We start from the raw sequence: 15,710 nt of genomic DNA, 5'->3' as shown, positions 1-15,710 counted from the left end.
TGGGTTGATCTTGAAGACTTGGGAGAGCTGGTTGGGGCTGGATGTGAACCCCAACTACTAACGCCCGAAGTCGTTCTCCCACCTACATCCAATACAGTGAACAGCAGCGAGACAACTGCACTTTGCCTCTATTAGAAGATAGCGATCGAAAATTCATCACTGCCATTGGAGCACATCTTAGGTAGCCATGGTAGTTGGCCGCGAAGACCAGGTGCCCCAACAGAATGGCCAGACAATTTATCACAGTAAAAGGAGGTATTTGACATACACTTGCCAACGCCAATAACCCATACACAGCTGCTGTACATTCCTCTCGTCCCACATACCCATGTAATTCTATTTCTGTGCCCTAGGTCCTGCCACACCAGCTCCTATCACACTTGGTAGCTCCTCTTGGCCAATGCTGGCCATCAACCCAATACCCCAGGTCACCACACCAACAAGAGCAATCGAGAGTCCAGCCAACAGGAAGAATGGTACACTGATATCCTTCTTTTGGCAAGCGGGCCCACCCCAGTACACAGTCTTCACCCTTCCCTCGTCATCTGTGAGTACCGTCTTGGAACATTTGCAGGCAAAACAATCGATAGCGCCGCCGGACTTCTTGTAAGCGGTGCCATGGCCAGAGCAATTGTTGGTCGTGGCGATGCAGGATTGAAGAGTTGGGTGGCAGATTGGGAGGATGCCGTGAGGAAGTGGGGAGGTGGATGCCTGCAGAGGCACAACCTCGGGGGAGGAGGGAGAGGAGGCGGTGGATGGGGAGGAGAGTGGTTCTTCGGGTTGTTGCTGGCGAGCGGATAGGGGCTTATTATAAGAGCCGTAGAGAGAATTGACGCTGCGCTTGGAGTTCTGTGGGGTAAGAGGCATGAGGACTATCGTGGACGAGATTGATCCGCTATTGCGGAGCAGATCACCGATGAAAGTTCTGACGTCAGAGAGTGTTGAGTGGTAGCGGTCACCATCCTTAGGAGTGAGTCCCTGATGGTTGTTTTGTCAGTCACGATTGATCGACGAATTTCTGTTGGGAGTCTGTGGGAAGCGCACCTGAAGGGAAGATACGTGGAGAACGGTCGTCTGTCCATCTGATCCGATATTAAAAGTTTCGCGACCAACGTTGAACGCAGACAAAGTGGGTTGTCGCAATGCTCCACTCTCGTCATGATTCAAACTGTTATACCAACCCTCGCAATCACGACTTTCCTGGGCCATAGTGTCAACTCCATATTGCGGCCCTGGATCGAAGTCGGCTTACCAGGCGAAGGCTACTGAGTCCACCTCGAAGGGACGAGAGTCCTGGAACCTCAAAGTAACATGGGTTCTGCCCCTTGTGCTTGCTTTCCCGGTCTTGATTGAGCAAATCAATAGCCAGTTCCAGGTTTTGTAAACTTGAAGGTTGCGGGTCTATCTTGAAGGCAGGAACAACTGATTGACCGAAGACATCTAATAACGAAAATCAGTTAAAATGTTTAATAACGACCTCTGGTGGTCAGAGGTTACCTTCGTCAACGCCCTCCACAACAAGCAGGAGCTTCTCAGCGCCTTGGGACTTTTCCTCACGCGCAAAGATATGTTGTTTTTCCCCTCCGCATGTGTTTAGGATAGCGAGAGTCGACTCGTCGGCATTTTGGAGGCTGTGATACTGAGACAATCCTAATCGCTGAGCGAGTAGTAGTCGTGCTGTATGAGGAGATATGGAAGGCGGCTCCGCTACCGCTTGGTGTGACCAAGATTCAGACGTGTATACAAGGGCCCCTCCTGCGACAGTGTATGCTTCAAAGGCAGCGCTGGCCCAAAAGAGGCCTGCAAGCGCTTTCATATTGGATCGTGGCTCGAGAGTATATAGTCAGTATAACATTTCCGCATGATGTGGTGATAGACTTTTCGGGTAAACTCCGGATACGTTAAATTCTCAGCCTTCCAAACATCAGAAGGTAGGAAGGTAGGTAGGCACGAGAGTAAGAGCCTCGGAGAAGCGTGAACAATTATATCTGTAGACCGCCTCAACAGTGTTACATCGTGCAATACATCACCCTCATTTCTTAATGTCTGTTGTGAGATTTATGTAACTCCCATCTTAGACTGAGGTGCTCGCTGCATCGGAGCAACGCTGTTTCACGGCAACGAGCTTTGCCCACTCTCTTACTCATGTCCAAATCCCTGCGGACTCTCTCCGTCCTCACTCGTCCATCCAGCTTCTCTCGCCCTCTTACACGCTCCCAACACTCTTTACTGCGGCATAATGGTGACACCACGATACAGCCAGTGCGATTCAAGAGCAACCTCCGAAGGTAGGCCACAAGCAGCCCTGGGACGCTTTTACAGTAGCGATGCTGATGAGAGTTCAAGGCATTCGAAGAGGCTCTTCTACCAGATCGCCATTGTCTCAGCGGTGAGCTACTATCAATTGAGATATGTGGATGTCGAAGAAGAAGAGACGGTGGACAAGGCTGGCCCCCCCTCCAAGATGCAACCAGAGGATGGCGATAAAGCAAAGGACGGCGCACGAGAAGATGGCAAGGTTGATGAAGACGACGTCCAAGTTCCTGAAACTATGCCAGAAGACGCATTCTTTGTTCCATTAGGGTTTGTTCGCCAACGTCCGCATACGCACTATAAAGCTAGCGATCCGGAATGGCAGAGCTTTGTGGAGTTCGGAAGGGATCGTGAAAGACCAACGGCGGTTCGAAGTACGTTCACTTCCTCACGTTATCGACACTTACACCTAATGCTGTGTTAGGGGAATTGGCAGACACCGTCTGTTCTAGTTTCGCTGGCCACAAAGTCTTACAGAGACAAATTGGGGTACCCATGAAATTGGGGAGGGTCTGGCTGGACATCGTTTACCCACATGGCCCAGCACCAGAGTATGATCGATCAGGGTATGCTAGACCTCTCGTTGGAGGAAATCGAGATGGACTGCGAGCTGACGCGCGAGTAGCTTGGAGATCGCTGATGACTACATTGCATGGACCACTAGACCAGTCTCTGCTTTGCAAGTAGCTCGTCTAAATTCAGCGCTCAAGCCTTTACCAGCCGTAAAATCGTTGTGGGCAAGTTCCAGTACCTACTGCTCTTTGCAACTAGCCAGGCTCAAACAATTTCTCAACATTGGCCCGACATCATCAAATACCAGCCCGCAATTACCTGTGGGGGCCGTAACAGTTGATCAGCTTCGAGAGAACAGCTCGAAACAGGAGACTCAAAATCGTGCCCAAATGGACAAGATGTCTGATCCTAAGTCCGATGTGGGTAGCACCAAGGGCTCGGCAAAGTTAACATCCTCGGACGGTTCCAAAATATACGGATCGCTGCCATCTTTACTACAACCAGATTCAGATATAGGTCCTGCTATAATGGAGTTCAAGCGGACCCTAGCAAAGAATTGGCATCCTCCTGGTGCATTTGGAGAACGAGGGACTTTCGTCGTTCGCGGGGATGTTGAGCTGAAAGGACCGAAAGGCTCCTGTGTTTTCGAAGTTGTGGCTGACTATCATCCTCAAGAGGCAAGGTATATGACAGTGAGGGCAGGCCTCAAATACTTCTTGCGCAACCGGGTACGCCCAAGGCCACTTCCTGAGCCGAAGAAGAGCAGCTCTTGAAGTCGATTTGTGAGCGTTTGAGCGAATTCTTCCGCGATTTTACGCTTCGAAATGGGCATGCCATGCATAGCGCAGGCGACAAGGGCTTAGATGCTTAGGGCATCGCAACATCAGACAGAGATAGGGATCTTTGAGCGATTTCGGTTTAGGAGAGACATCCAAACAGTCATGTGTCTACGACCAGTGTTGGAATGGATAGAATGCTTTGGAAGTAAGCTCTTTCATCTCCTTCCGCGAATTGGAGCCAAATGTTCTACTTGGGGTGCCAGATTTGCACTCTACGTTGGCATATGCTACTTGGAATATTGATCTATGCACGCATTCGAAAAAGTCACAAGGCATTCGCACAGCAAAATAGAGCCGTTACTCACAGCAGGCTTCATTGTTCGGGCCAGTCCTGCTTGCATGTTGTTGATGATATGCATGCCCTGCTTGCTCTGCTGGGTGTCCCTCCATTGATTCGAGCCCTGCGCCAGAAAACCATGCGGCTACAGCTTGAGTGGTCTTGCTGACCCAGTACTGCTCGCAAATGCTTTATGACGTCCGTGCCTTGCCTGCTCTTTTGCATATTTTGCCCAATGCCTTATGCCCAAAGCTAGAGATCTATGAAAATATTGCTTTGGGTGACTTTGATGGTCCATCGTTCATTGCACAGCCTAGATTCAGTTGACTGGCAAGGCAATGACAGCAGGCGAGGTAAAGAGCCAGAGATTTACAGCCCTTATGATCCTTCGACCATGCTGCTGTGCCTGGCCACTTGCGTGCCCTGGATCCAGACTCAATCATAGGTCTCCGGATGCTTGAACAGAGCCCTCTCATGCTTGCTGAATGCTCCGAAGCTTCTAGACAAGAGCCAGCCTCAAAGGGCGCTAAAAGCGGGTAGCATAAACAAATGTTCACACGAACGGACTTCCCAAAACCTCACCGTCACCCCTTTCTACCTTTGCGTCCTCAACTACACGTTCGACCCGGTGCTCAAATCATCAAATTCTGATAGCTATCGCTCGAAACAGCAACTTGTAAGTGTCCCTCTAGTTCTCCAAGTGATCTGCGCCGAGCAATGCTCGGCTTTTTGTCATCCTCCTCATGCTGTTTTGAGCGAGGCCTGTCACAAACCTCACCACCCACATCCACATCCACAGCGAACACCGCAACTATATATCATATATATATATGATACGATGCTTATGCGTGAGTTACCAGCAGGTCTCCGTCACCGTCACCGCCACAACAACTCACCAAACCGGAAGATCTAGAAGCAAGGCATCATGCCGGCCGAATCTCCCTTCGCGTCCGCAGCTGAGCTCCCCACCTGTACTAGTACGTACCCCTACCTCATTCTACTCCCTACCACAAGACGCGTCCTACAAGCCAGGACAAACCTCCTTACCCCTCCCCCAACTTTGCCCGTCTCACCACGCGCGCTCACGTCACATCCGCCTCAAAGCCTCAACTAACTCCGCCAAACCTCACCCCCTAGGCGACGCCTCCCCCGTCTCCTCCTCCTCCTCCGCCGGCCCCACCCGCGCCAACACCCCGGACCTGGAGCAGCACCCCGACCTCCGCGCCGTCAGCGACCGCGAAGAAGACGTCCTCTTCTTCGGCGGCGCCGAGATTCTCGACAACGACAACGACGACGACGCGGGAGAAGAAGGCCCGAGCGTGCCGTCATCGTCCGAGCGGGGCGGAGCGGTGCAGGGTCCGCTGACGATTATGGAGACGTTGGTCCGTGTGGAACGGGCGAGTGAGGTGGCTGTGGAGGGTATGTCCGCTGCTTATTTACTCATTCCTTGATTTCCTTACTCCCTCCCTCCGCTTATCTTATGAGACCCTTGCTGACCTCGTTCGTGCCGTGCTAGACAGCGCACAGCTCGAGATGGCGGACGGAGGGCAGCGGGCCCGCGTCGTGGCTCGGAGGATCAAGTGGGCGCTGGTGTATAAGGTGACGGTTCTTTTCCTGGCGGTGGCTGGGACCGCCCTTTGCGTGGGCTTGTTGGTGGGGGCGTGGACTTGATGGGGGAGGGGGTTGGTGGGCTGTGATCTGGCGGGGTGGATGGGGCGAGTGATGGGGCTTGAGAGGACGTCGTCGTCGTCGTCGTTTTGTGTGCTAGATGTCTCACAGCTGAGGCTGTGAAGTTGTTGAAAAACAAAGTGCTTGTGAATGCATTTCATGGTGGTTCGTGATGTGACTGTTTATGGGGATGTTTCCCGTTATGTTGATTTTATCACGTCTCTTTCTGTACTTCGACCTGCTTGTTTCTAAAGACGGTTTCCTTTTCACTGGGTGCATTTTTGCGATGTCACCCTTGTATTGATTGGATCTTGTGGCAAAGTATCTCGCAGTTCTCTCGTACATGTTTGAAGATCGTGGTTCCCCAGAGAAGGTCAGCCACTGAAATTATTTAACCTTCCTCATCCCCTTCTTCAACCTCTTTGCCTCCTTATCCCCAATTTCCTCCCTATACACATCCTCTGCCGTCTCCCCCTTCCTCTTTTTATCCTTCCTGTCCGACTTCACACTCACAGTCACCTCCTTCGCCCCGCCTCTAGCCTGAGCGCGCTTGACTTGCTTTTCTGCTTCTTCCCAGCCGGCTCCGCCAGTCTCAATCTCATATTTGTCGAGAGGCAGAGCGTCGATGAGCGCTCGTTGTTTCTCTTTGAGCTCTATATCGACGTCTTCGCCTCCTTCGCGAAGTTCGTCGTCTAAATTCGACTTGAGAGGTGCGAAGCTTTCCACTTTTTTACCGTCGATGCCGTCGTCTTCGGCGGCAGGAGCAGATTGAGGCATCGTTTCTACGACTGCACCTTCGAGGAGTCGGCGGAAGTGAGATGATACTTTACGAACGATCTTCACGAACATGGCCAGTAGTTGACTAGATGGCAACCCGAGCTCCTTCTCCACATCCTCTAGTACCTTCCTTTGCAGGCCAATTGCAAGCAGGATGCTTGATTGTACGCCTGTCAGACTGACGGCAGACTTCAACCTGTTTGTAAAGTGAAAGTGCGCGATGGGCGGTATCATGTCGAGGATGACGTGGTAGTCGAGCATGTTATTTGCGTAGCTGTCTAGACGCTTGAGGTCGAATGGTGAGAAAGAATCGTCAAGCTCGGATTTGGTGAGAGGCTGGATGGTGTATGAGGTGTCAAGCTTTGCGCCTCCGTTGGCAGACTCGATGATCGAGAGCGCGAGTATAGAAGGGAACGCACGGAATTGGAAAGAGAGAAGAGAAAGGAAGCGTTTGTGGAAGTCTCGAGCGTAGGCTCCAAGCCAGGCGTTGTCGGTGTTGCCGCTATTGTTGGAGAGTGTGCGTATCATAACGCAGGAGTGCTCGCCTGTGAGCTCGTTGGCTGTTTGGCGTAAGTAGACTGGGGCGAAGGAGGCGCGTTTCCAGAACTTGTGGAGGGGTGGTGTGAGGCCGAAGGAGACGCCTAGGTAGTCCAGAGCCTGAGGACGGCGTTCAGAAAGGCGAGAGAAGAGAGCTGGCATGTTGTTTATGTCGCGGACTTTGACATTATCAGATTGAAGTGTTGAAGATTCAAGTTCAGCGTCCGTAACGCGGACGATGGATTCTGCTTCGGTAGGTTCGGCTTCAGAGAGATTGGCAAATTTACCTTCGTAGAAATCTTTGAGGAGAGTGAGGGCGCGGCTGCCATAACCCATGTTAGTGTACTCTGGGTTGGTGGCGATTCGGACTATCCGAGCTCCAGACAGTCCAGCAAATTCCTCGTCCTGGAATTGTTGGCTGACCAGCCATGGTATCAAGTCGCCACCTGCTCTTTGACCGCGACTCAAGCTGCTCAAGACGCTTTGCTTGCTGATCTGACCCTCTAAGGCCACCTGTATTACGCACAGTGGCTCCGGTAACCTCGAGCTATCGTCATCCACTGGAGGAACCAGGACAAATAATTGATGGGCCGGAGCATCGCTCATCAACTGAAGGTCGTTTGGAGAGTTCTTGTAGTGGCTTGCAACGTACAATGCTATCATCTGCTGGAGGAATTTCTCGGAGACAGGGTGAAAAGAGAACAGGGTGTCTCGATTGACGTGTAACAATTCGCACTTGGAGGGATGAGGACACCCTTGGGTATTGAGGTTCGAGTTTGGAAGGGTAGCATCGAGACAGAGGACTTTGTTCAACCACTTTTCGACTGAGTCTCCCTGGGAATATCGTATGGGTTCTGTAAGAGTGATCTCTCGTAATGATCGACCCCTGCTGGAAGCATTGTCGCCGTTGGCTGCAGCTTTGCCAGTCGATCGATCAGCTATCTCTGCATCTTCTGCACTGTTCAGCTTGGAGCTTCCTCGAGACTGATCTCGTAGTTGCTGTATTAGTTTGAGAGACAGTGATCTGCCTGTGCCTTCGTAGCCGTTGATGGTTGAGGCCATGAAGACAAGATATGGACCCAACAGCTTCCTGACCAGAGGAAGAGGTATGGCTGCGGCCTCGTCAATCACAACCAACTCTGCTTGGCCCAGAGTATACGCGTCTTGAGGTTGGATGTACTGTATGGTCTGTCTGTGTTGTCGGTGGACATTCACTCGTACAATGGCTTTGTTGAAGTCTGGATTAGTCGACTGGATGATAGTATAGTCAACATGATCCAGATAGTTGAGGGCGTCAAAACCCTTGAAGACAAATTCAAACAATGTTTTAAGGTTCTCAGGACTAGGAGACGTTATGAAGATATTGCTATATCCATGTGCTATAGCTGCTGCGATTGCTACCCCAAGAGCGGCGGACTTTCCTCGTCCTCTTGCTGCTGTCAAAGTTACAGTACTTCTCAGAGCCTTTTCAGCAATCGCATCCACAAATGTTAGAAGCGCTTTCGCTTGGTCTACCGTTTTCGCTATCTTGACCAAGAAGCCGACAGGCTGGGTATCCACTAAGCTCTCTTTGATACTGTCGAGTTCTCTCCTGGCTTTTGTGTTGCCTTCGTCTTCTGGATTTGGCGGAGGCAACGGTTTGACGTTCTTACCTCCAGATATAGGCAGGACATTGAGCTCATCGTCTACGAACAAGCAAGAATCGCAACTGCCCAACGAGAGCACGAAGCGTTCGTTAAAGCGGGCAACCACATCGTCATGTGCCTCGGTCCGGTATCTAGAGTGAATATCCATTGACAGAGTATAAAGCTGTTTAAGACTGGTCATTCCCTTCAGAAGCAAGAGAACCATGCCGCCCCCTTCCACAGTCTCAATTGTCCGCGCAAGTAGGTTGGGCGTAATAGCTTCGAAGTCCTGTAGTATACACATGCCGAAAGTGTTCCCCAATATCTTTTCTGTCTCTTTGTAGTAGACATATCTTATGTTGTGCAGCGTAAGGAAGAGTTCGAATGGGTCCTCGGTGTTCGCTTCCCGAATGCCTCGCTTGATCTCTTTCTTGATCTTGTTCTCTCGCTTCTTTCGATGGCTTGTAAACCCCAAAAGGTCTTTCTTGTACGCCCATAGAACGGACTTGTTTTGCTTGATGTCGACACTCGAGAGGATGTAGTGTAAGTGGACGATGACATCTTTCGCTCGGTCTCCCACGACGACGAAAAAGCTTCGTTTTTTCTCCTAAGCGCAAGTCCAGTCAGTTTGAGCTGACTATACTTTGGTGGTCACATAAGCAGACGTACCTGTACTGCATTACGAATCAAAGCGGGGATGCGCGAGTCACTTTGAATCGTCAGCTTCGAATTCTCGCCTTCAACAGCATGGAGATGGGCATACACCGCTTTTCGAGGCATCCTTGCCGGATTTGGGCTGCAACTTTCCAGTAAGCGAAGCTCAGGGGCACAGATACGTGCAGAGTATCAACCACGTTCAACCATTAATCATCTGATCCGTATTCCAGGAACATAATTCGCTTCATTCTGATGTGGGCACGAAAATGGCTTCGGAAGAAATCCGGGAAAACTTTTTGATATCTTCAGGGATCAGGGATTTGTAAGATTACCCGTTTTGCTAAGCTTTTCCAGCCGCATGGCTCCCGCAACAGCCACCTTGGCATCTTGGCTTGGCATCTTGGCATTATCAAAGTCTGGGCCCCTCCTTACATTCTTCATTTTCATGCAAGGGTTGTCGCTGTTGAGACATCTTTTAGATGCCGAGCAAGGCTAGTGCGCTCTCTCATGGGTTAGTATCGCCCTACTCAAGCCAGGTTTGGGAATATCAACAGAGCTAATCCATGTTTCAGCGCCGTTTTGCTTAGCACCATCATTACATCTGTAACATATGAGCAATCATCTGTATTAGGTAGGAAAATGTGGTCGAAACGGCTGCTTCTCACAAGCTGATCAAAGCCAGCACGGCCTGTTCAATCTTCTATCGTCCTTCTGTCCATACTGGGCGTCAGCTTCTTCTTGTTGCGCAACCAGATAGCCTATTTCATATCTCCTTCTTCTTCTTCTGCTTCTGGTACAAAAACATTCGACTTGCCTTTGCAAGAAAGCCCTGTTTCCAATGGACGTAAAGACTCCAACGAATCTCGTTCTGGGCAGTTCAGCGCCACTCAGCCTCGCTCAAGGAGAATAGTCGTTATCTCCACGGCCATTGCTATTTCGTTACGGGTCGTACTTTCTGGTTTGATCTTCGATAATGCACAATGTTCAATGAACTCTGTTGAGGTAAGACATCCGTCATTTTGAACCCAATGCATGCTGATTTTTCCCAGGGTTATCTACCTTTGCTTCTTGCTATTTACGACTATTGGTACATTCAGCGCAGGCGGCCAGAATTCGACGATGCATCCCGCGCGAATGGACGAACTCTTCGAAAGCTCTGGCCAGCTGCTTTCTTGACAGCTGCGTACACTGTCAGGGCATCTGTAATGGATGCTCCCAAATCCACTTACATCTGTCCTCTCTCTTCCAGCGCGAACACTGGCATTCCTGTCATGCAGGTTCTGTCAATCCTCCTCGATTGCTATGTTTTAGTCGCTATCTCGGGGGTCGCAAGTACAGCAAAAGTGGACGCATCCCCGACGAGCGAAAATCCCTCGGTGGTCGTGGGTTCCATCTTTTTGGTAATTTCGACATCGTTGTATGATCCGAACGGTTCTTAGTGCTAAAATCTCATAGCTTTCCTCCGTGGTCTTGCTCATCGGTGGTATCTTCGCACTCGGTATCAACCAAGTCTACTGGGTAGAATTGTTTGGCGTCGACTTCTCGTATACTGGCAGTCTAGCTTGGCAAGCAGCCTTGTCTTCGCTAACAGTCGTCGCCGCGCTTCATATTGTATGTAAAATATCATGAAGGAATGCGGAAGGTACTGACCGAGCATAGTCGATTACTCATGGTTTGTTGCACCTTACAACGTTCATATTGTGCATCTGTATTTATTGTACTGGACTTGCCTTCGCTTCGACTAACCGGAATGTATTGCCTCCTACCGGAATGATGCCACTGATCGCATTTCTTGGTCTATTTCTCCTTGGTGCTGTGCTATATGTACATGCCGAAGCAGTACCTGGAACCGGACGAGGCCAACCTTCACAACGTCTAAGCCGGCGGATGCCTTTGTCCATATCCTCCATACTAGTCCTCCTAGTTTTATTTCTTGGCTGGTCTTACGATCTCCAAACTCAAGAACTTGTCGCTCATCCGATTGACTGGCTTATAAGTAAAGCCGAGAAACAATCGAACGACTGGGCAAGTCAGGCTTCTGTCAGCATGAATCTCGCCGAGTGCGTCCAAGAATATCAGCGCCGCTATCAGCGCCATCCGCCTCCAGGGTTTGACGCATGGCATCGTTACGCAACAGCGAGGAACTCTGTTGTAATCGACGACTACGATACTATGATGGAAGACCTGCTACCATTCTGGGGTATCTCGCCTGCTGAGATAAGGCTGCGCACTCAGCAAGTGATTTCTGATCCATGGAACGAGGTTTCTGAAATAATAATCCGAAACGGACACGCTGGACTAGGGCCCGACTTTCTGCCCACCCACCGATGGATGCTCGATGGCGTAGTAAACCTAGTGAAGGACTTCTCAAGTTACCTGCCCGACATGGTTGTGACGTTCAACCTCAACGATGAGCCAAGGGTAGCAGTTCCTTACAAAGAGATGCAAAAACTTCGAGGCCTCGCTATCGGATCTCCCAAGCACCTTCGCAAAACGGTACAACACAGTTGGAGCGCTGATCGAGTTGCGACCTGGCATATACCAGAAGACTTGGGTTCTACGCGGCCATTTGAAGATCGCTCCCGCACCAACGCTTTCTCCACAAGCACCGCAGCCTGCCCTCCCTCCTCTCCTGCTCAACGAGCAACAACCTGGGACAGTAGAAACCTCTGCACATCGTGTGCCGCACCTCACTCCCATGGCGTTTTTCTAAGCAACTGGACCCTCTCCGCCTCCCCCTGCCATCAACCTGACCTTCGCAATCTCCACGGCTTCTACCTCAGCCCCGCGGCCTTCAAGCCCTCCCATCAGCTTCTCCCCATCTTCTCCCAGAGCAAAGTCCACGGCTACGCTGATATACTCTACCCCTCTCCATGGAACTACATAGACAAAATCGACTACAGCGCGTCGGACGAACATCCAGACCCCCCTTTTCCCGAAAAAGAAAACACCCTCTTCTGGCGCGGCGCCACCTCCGAAGGCGTCTCCCGCCACGGCACCTGGAAAGGTATGACCCGGCAACGTCTCGTCCACCTCGCCAACAACCTCACCGCCGTCCCAACCATCCGCTCTCCGACCCTGCCCATCCTCCTCCCGAATGCCCAGGGCAAGTACACATACCAGACCCTCGCCCACTCAAACCCCATCGCCGCGCTCAACCTCTCCCTCGACATCTCCATCGTCGACGGCATCGCCCGCGCCTGGGACAACGACGGCGCGGCGCAAGACGCCGAGTTCGGCTTCGCGCCCCCGACCGACTTCCAGGACCACTGGCGCTACCGCTACCTCATGGACGTCGACGGCGCCGGCTTCTCCGGCCGCTTCCTGCCCTTCCTCCAGAGCGGCAGTCTGCCCTTCCGCGCCGCCATCTTCCGGAGCTGGTGGGACGGCCGACTGACGGCGTGGAAGCACTTCGTCCCCGTGGACGTGCGCTTGCACGGGCTCTTGTCCACGCTGGCGTTTTTCGCGGGGACGGCGGGTGGGGCCGCGGGCGCTGGGGGCGCGGACGGCGGCGCCGCGGGCGGGATGACGGAGGGGAACGTGAAGGCTGGAGCGATGATTGCGGAGGCGGGGAGGGAGTGGGCGGGTAAGGTGCTGAGGAAGGTGGATATGGAGATTTATATGTTCAGGCTGTTGTTGGAGTGGGGCCGGTTGACGGACGATAGGAGGGACGAGATTGGGTTTGCGGTTTGAGAGGGGACGATGGGATCGGGGATGGTATGCCTAGCCGTTCTCTGGGGGGGTTGTAGATTACATTGTTCGCGGAGGATTTCAAAATGTTGTCAACATAATCATGCTGATGCAGGCGTAGTGTAAGAGTACGTAATCCCCAGGAGCAAATCGTCTCGCAGGGCTTGAGAAACAGATACAAGAAGTTTCCCTTTCAAATTACAAAAAGATAGGCGGACTGCGAGACCCATCACGCATGACGGTCACGAAACAGGCTTCTGCGTATTCAGCATCGATGTGCGTTGTCTATGTACGCAGGGTATCAAAGTGCTTGGGCGAGCTCGTATCTGCTGGCTTCCCTCTCTGCTCGGCGTACGTAGGGCTCGCGCGCCGGTTGCCTTTGGCGCGGGATGCGAGCAGTGGCTGGGAGGCTCCTGCAGGTGCGGGTGGGGAGTCGCTTGTTGGTGGAGGGGCTTTGGTCTCCGGTGTCTGTTGCGCAGGACTGGGGTTTGGCTCATCGTTCCCAAGCCATTTTCAAAAGCCCGGATGATTTCGCACTATCGGACTCTATTCCCGCCATCGATACCATACTTGCTCCAGACCCGAGTCCTCCACCTGGACTCAGCCCATCAGGCGGACGGTCTTCCCCACTCATTTCAGCCTCCTTCCTCAGCTTCTCATATCTTTCCCCGGTCTCTTTTAGTAACTGCTGGATCTCCCCTTCCCTAACTCTGATATCTTCCTTCTCCTTCTTAATTTCCTCTAACTGCCGAACCTTCTGCATCCGCGCATATTCTATGCCTGCCAGCCTCTGCCTTAGCTTTTCCAAACATCCGGCCAACGTAGGCAAAGGCGTGATCCGCGGTGGTGTTCTTGGTCGCCTAGGTCTTGTACTTTGTTCGTCTCTTCTGAGTCCATCCATGCCTTTCCGAGTTTGCGCGGCTTCGTAGGCGGCATGGCGCTCAGCTTCACTGTCGTCATCCTCGGAATCCGCGGAGTCATTGCCTCCTTCGGCTTCATTGATCAAATTTCGCATTTCGGCCTCCTGTCGTTGTTTCTGCTCTCGTTCCGCTTTCTTGCCCAGTGCAATACGCCCATCCGAGACAAACTCGTCGAAGCCTTCTGCTATGTCCTCGTCATCACGGACTAGGCGCGTTTCTTCCTTCTTCGATGGCTTTTGTTTCGCATAAGGTAAGAGCGATCTCTCGCCGTCGGAATCTTCTTGCTCCTGCGCATCCTCATCGCTGAGGCCGATGAAATCTTGCTCCTTGGCCAGACGAGCACGCCGTGCTTTCTTTTCGCGGACCTCAGCATCCGTAGGGATGGCGGAGCTTGATTCTTGGTATGCGAGATCTGAGCCGAATTTGGAGGCTAGATCGAGCGCTTTGCCATCTTCGTCGTTGACGTCGGATTTGGAGCGTAGATTTTTAGGTGTAGAGGGCGTGGAAGTCTTGAGCTCATTGAGGTGGTCAGCACTGTAGCTTGGCCTGTCCTCTGTTTGCCTGAAGCCGAGATGTTCTGACGAGAGATTGTTCGCTATGGTCTTTCGAAGGGCGTTCTTCTCAACGGCTTGTCGGCTCAGGCTAGATTTCTTGGGCGTGAATACTGCAGGTCCACCAATGTCATCATCTTCGGTCATAGAAGTACCACCAGGTCCGAATGATACTCTAGCAGACGACTGCTTCTTGGTTTTTGAGGATCCACGAGAGGCGATTGAGGGACGTATGACGGTAGGAGTGTTTTCTGATGAGGCAGTCAGCCTGTTTGTTCGCACGGACACATTAGAAAACTGTGCTGAAAAGCTGGTAGTGGAACTCTTACCTTGGTCCTGGCTTCCTAATCCAGGCCGCGCATCCTCCATGTCTTCACCTTCTTGCTGCCCAACCTTTCGAGCCTGGCGCCTGGCGCCGAATGAGGACCTCATGGTGCGGAAATGTGCAAGACCCCAAACTTCTACCGGCGTAATGGATCTCTCTCAGACAATTGCGCTTCTTCCAAGGGTGATACCTCTCCCAAGGAGCAGGTTTAGACGTTGCTTGACCCGCGAGTCGAAAGTGAAGTCACAGTCCCTTAACATCAAAGGCCCCACTAGCGCAGCCCTACCCCTTGGCATCAAAAGCTTCTCCAAACAGCTCACGTTCACAGCTCCAGCTTCGAAGAACACCACAACCACCTTCACCATGCCTCAAGCTCAGCCCGAGCTCAAGAAGGTAGGATCACTCACCCCGACCATATCCCATCTACAGCCCTCGTTAACTGTGTCCCCAGTACCTCGACAAGCGCCTCTTCGTGCAACTCAACGGCAGCCGAAAAGTCATCGGAGTCCTGCGCGGTTACGACGTACGTCGCTCCTACCTCCTCTCCCACGCCCCCGTCTACTGCGTGATTCCTCAAGACTGCGGTATAGACGTTCTGACATTCGGTGCGGTTGCAGGTCTTCCTCAATATCGTCCTCGACGAAGCGGTAGAAGAGAAGGCTGGAGGGGAGAAGGTGAGGATCGGGATGGTGGTACGTCGCCTAGCTACACCTACATCGAGGGTCGCGCGGAGGCAGATTCTTGGGGGAAGGGTTTGGCTGATTGTGGGGGCAGGTCATAAGAGGTAATTCGGTGGTTATGCTAGAGGTATGTTGGAGCTCTGCGCGGGTGGGACAAGTGCGTGGGACGGTGCAGGCTGACCTTGTGAACACAGGCTCTGGAGCGGATTGGTGGTGGGGATAGGGATAGAGGATGAGGGATTTGATGGAACGGAAGAGATACGTGGTCTATGCGAAGACACAGTGAGGGCCGAATTACGAGACTTCTATACTTGGCTGTCTGTTCGCATGACAGGAGA

At 52.1% G+C, this 15,710-nt stretch overlaps 7 protein-coding genes across 7 annotated transcripts; 4 read left to right on the top strand and 3 right to left on the bottom strand.

Moving 5' to 3' along the window:
• Positions 1 to 336: 336 nt before the first annotated feature.
• HO133_004249 (uncharacterized protein) lies at positions 337 to 1,816 on the bottom strand (the record flags this gene model as incomplete). The annotated part of the gene is made up of 4 exons (XM_037295168.1): positions 337 to 978; positions 1,045 to 1,200; positions 1,253 to 1,440; positions 1,498 to 1,816. 4 exons carry the CDS (start codon positions 1,814 to 1,816, stop codon positions 337 to 339), a joined length of 1,305 nt encoding a protein of 434 aa, XP_037157169.1.
• Positions 1,817 to 2,239: 423 nt separating this feature from the next.
• HO133_004248 (uncharacterized protein) lies at positions 2,240 to 3,599 on the top strand (the record flags this gene model as incomplete). Its single annotated transcript, XM_037295167.1, has 2 exons — positions 2,240 to 2,687; positions 3,034 to 3,599. 2 exons carry the CDS (start codon positions 2,240 to 2,242, stop codon positions 3,597 to 3,599), a joined length of 1,014 nt encoding a protein of 337 aa, XP_037157168.1.
• A 1,268-nt stretch (positions 3,600 to 4,867) lies between these two features.
• On the top strand, positions 4,868 to 5,540 carry HO133_004247 (uncharacterized protein; the record flags this gene model as incomplete). The annotated part of the gene is made up of 3 exons (XM_037295166.1): positions 4,868 to 4,919; positions 5,080 to 5,361; positions 5,470 to 5,540. 3 exons carry the CDS (start codon positions 4,868 to 4,870, stop codon positions 5,538 to 5,540), a joined length of 405 nt encoding a protein of 134 aa, XP_037157167.1.
• Positions 5,541 to 5,997: 457 nt separating this feature from the next.
• HO133_004246 (uncharacterized protein) lies at positions 5,998 to 9,329 on the bottom strand (the record flags this gene model as incomplete). Its single annotated transcript, XM_037295165.1, has 3 exons — positions 5,998 to 9,156; positions 9,219 to 9,258; positions 9,313 to 9,329. 3 exons carry the CDS (start codon positions 9,327 to 9,329, stop codon positions 5,998 to 6,000), a joined length of 3,216 nt encoding a protein of 1,071 aa, XP_037157166.1.
• A 1,650-nt stretch (positions 9,330 to 10,979) lies between these two features.
• Positions 10,980 to 12,899, top strand: HO133_004245 (uncharacterized protein; the record flags this gene model as incomplete). The annotated part of the gene is made up of 1 exon (XM_037295164.1): positions 10,980 to 12,899. One exon carries the CDS (start codon positions 10,980 to 10,982, stop codon positions 12,897 to 12,899), a length of 1,920 nt encoding a protein of 639 aa, XP_037157165.1.
• Positions 12,900 to 13,181: 282 nt separating this feature from the next.
• HO133_004244 (uncharacterized protein) lies at positions 13,182 to 14,799 on the bottom strand (the record flags this gene model as incomplete). The annotated part of the gene is made up of 3 exons (XM_037295163.1): positions 13,182 to 13,377; positions 13,442 to 14,618; positions 14,697 to 14,799. 3 exons carry the CDS (start codon positions 14,797 to 14,799, stop codon positions 13,182 to 13,184), a joined length of 1,476 nt encoding a protein of 491 aa, XP_037157164.1.
• A 256-nt stretch (positions 14,800 to 15,055) lies between these two features.
• HO133_004243 (uncharacterized protein) lies at positions 15,056 to 15,608 on the top strand (the record flags this gene model as incomplete). Its single annotated transcript, XM_037295162.1, has 5 exons — positions 15,056 to 15,085; positions 15,144 to 15,215; positions 15,310 to 15,384; positions 15,467 to 15,499; positions 15,567 to 15,608. 5 exons carry the CDS (start codon positions 15,056 to 15,058, stop codon positions 15,606 to 15,608), a joined length of 252 nt encoding a protein of 83 aa, XP_037157163.1.
• Positions 15,609 to 15,710: the final 102 nt, after the last annotated feature.

This window comes from Letharia lupina (assembly GCF_014066315.1).
Source record: "Letharia lupina isolate WasteWater1 chromosome Unknown contig_2, whole genome shotgun sequence".
Taxonomy (NCBI): domain Eukaryota; kingdom Fungi; phylum Ascomycota; class Lecanoromycetes; order Lecanorales; family Parmeliaceae; genus Letharia; species Letharia lupina.
Note: the sequence above shows the minus strand (reverse complement) of the source record. Positions and strands in the feature narration are given on the sequence as shown.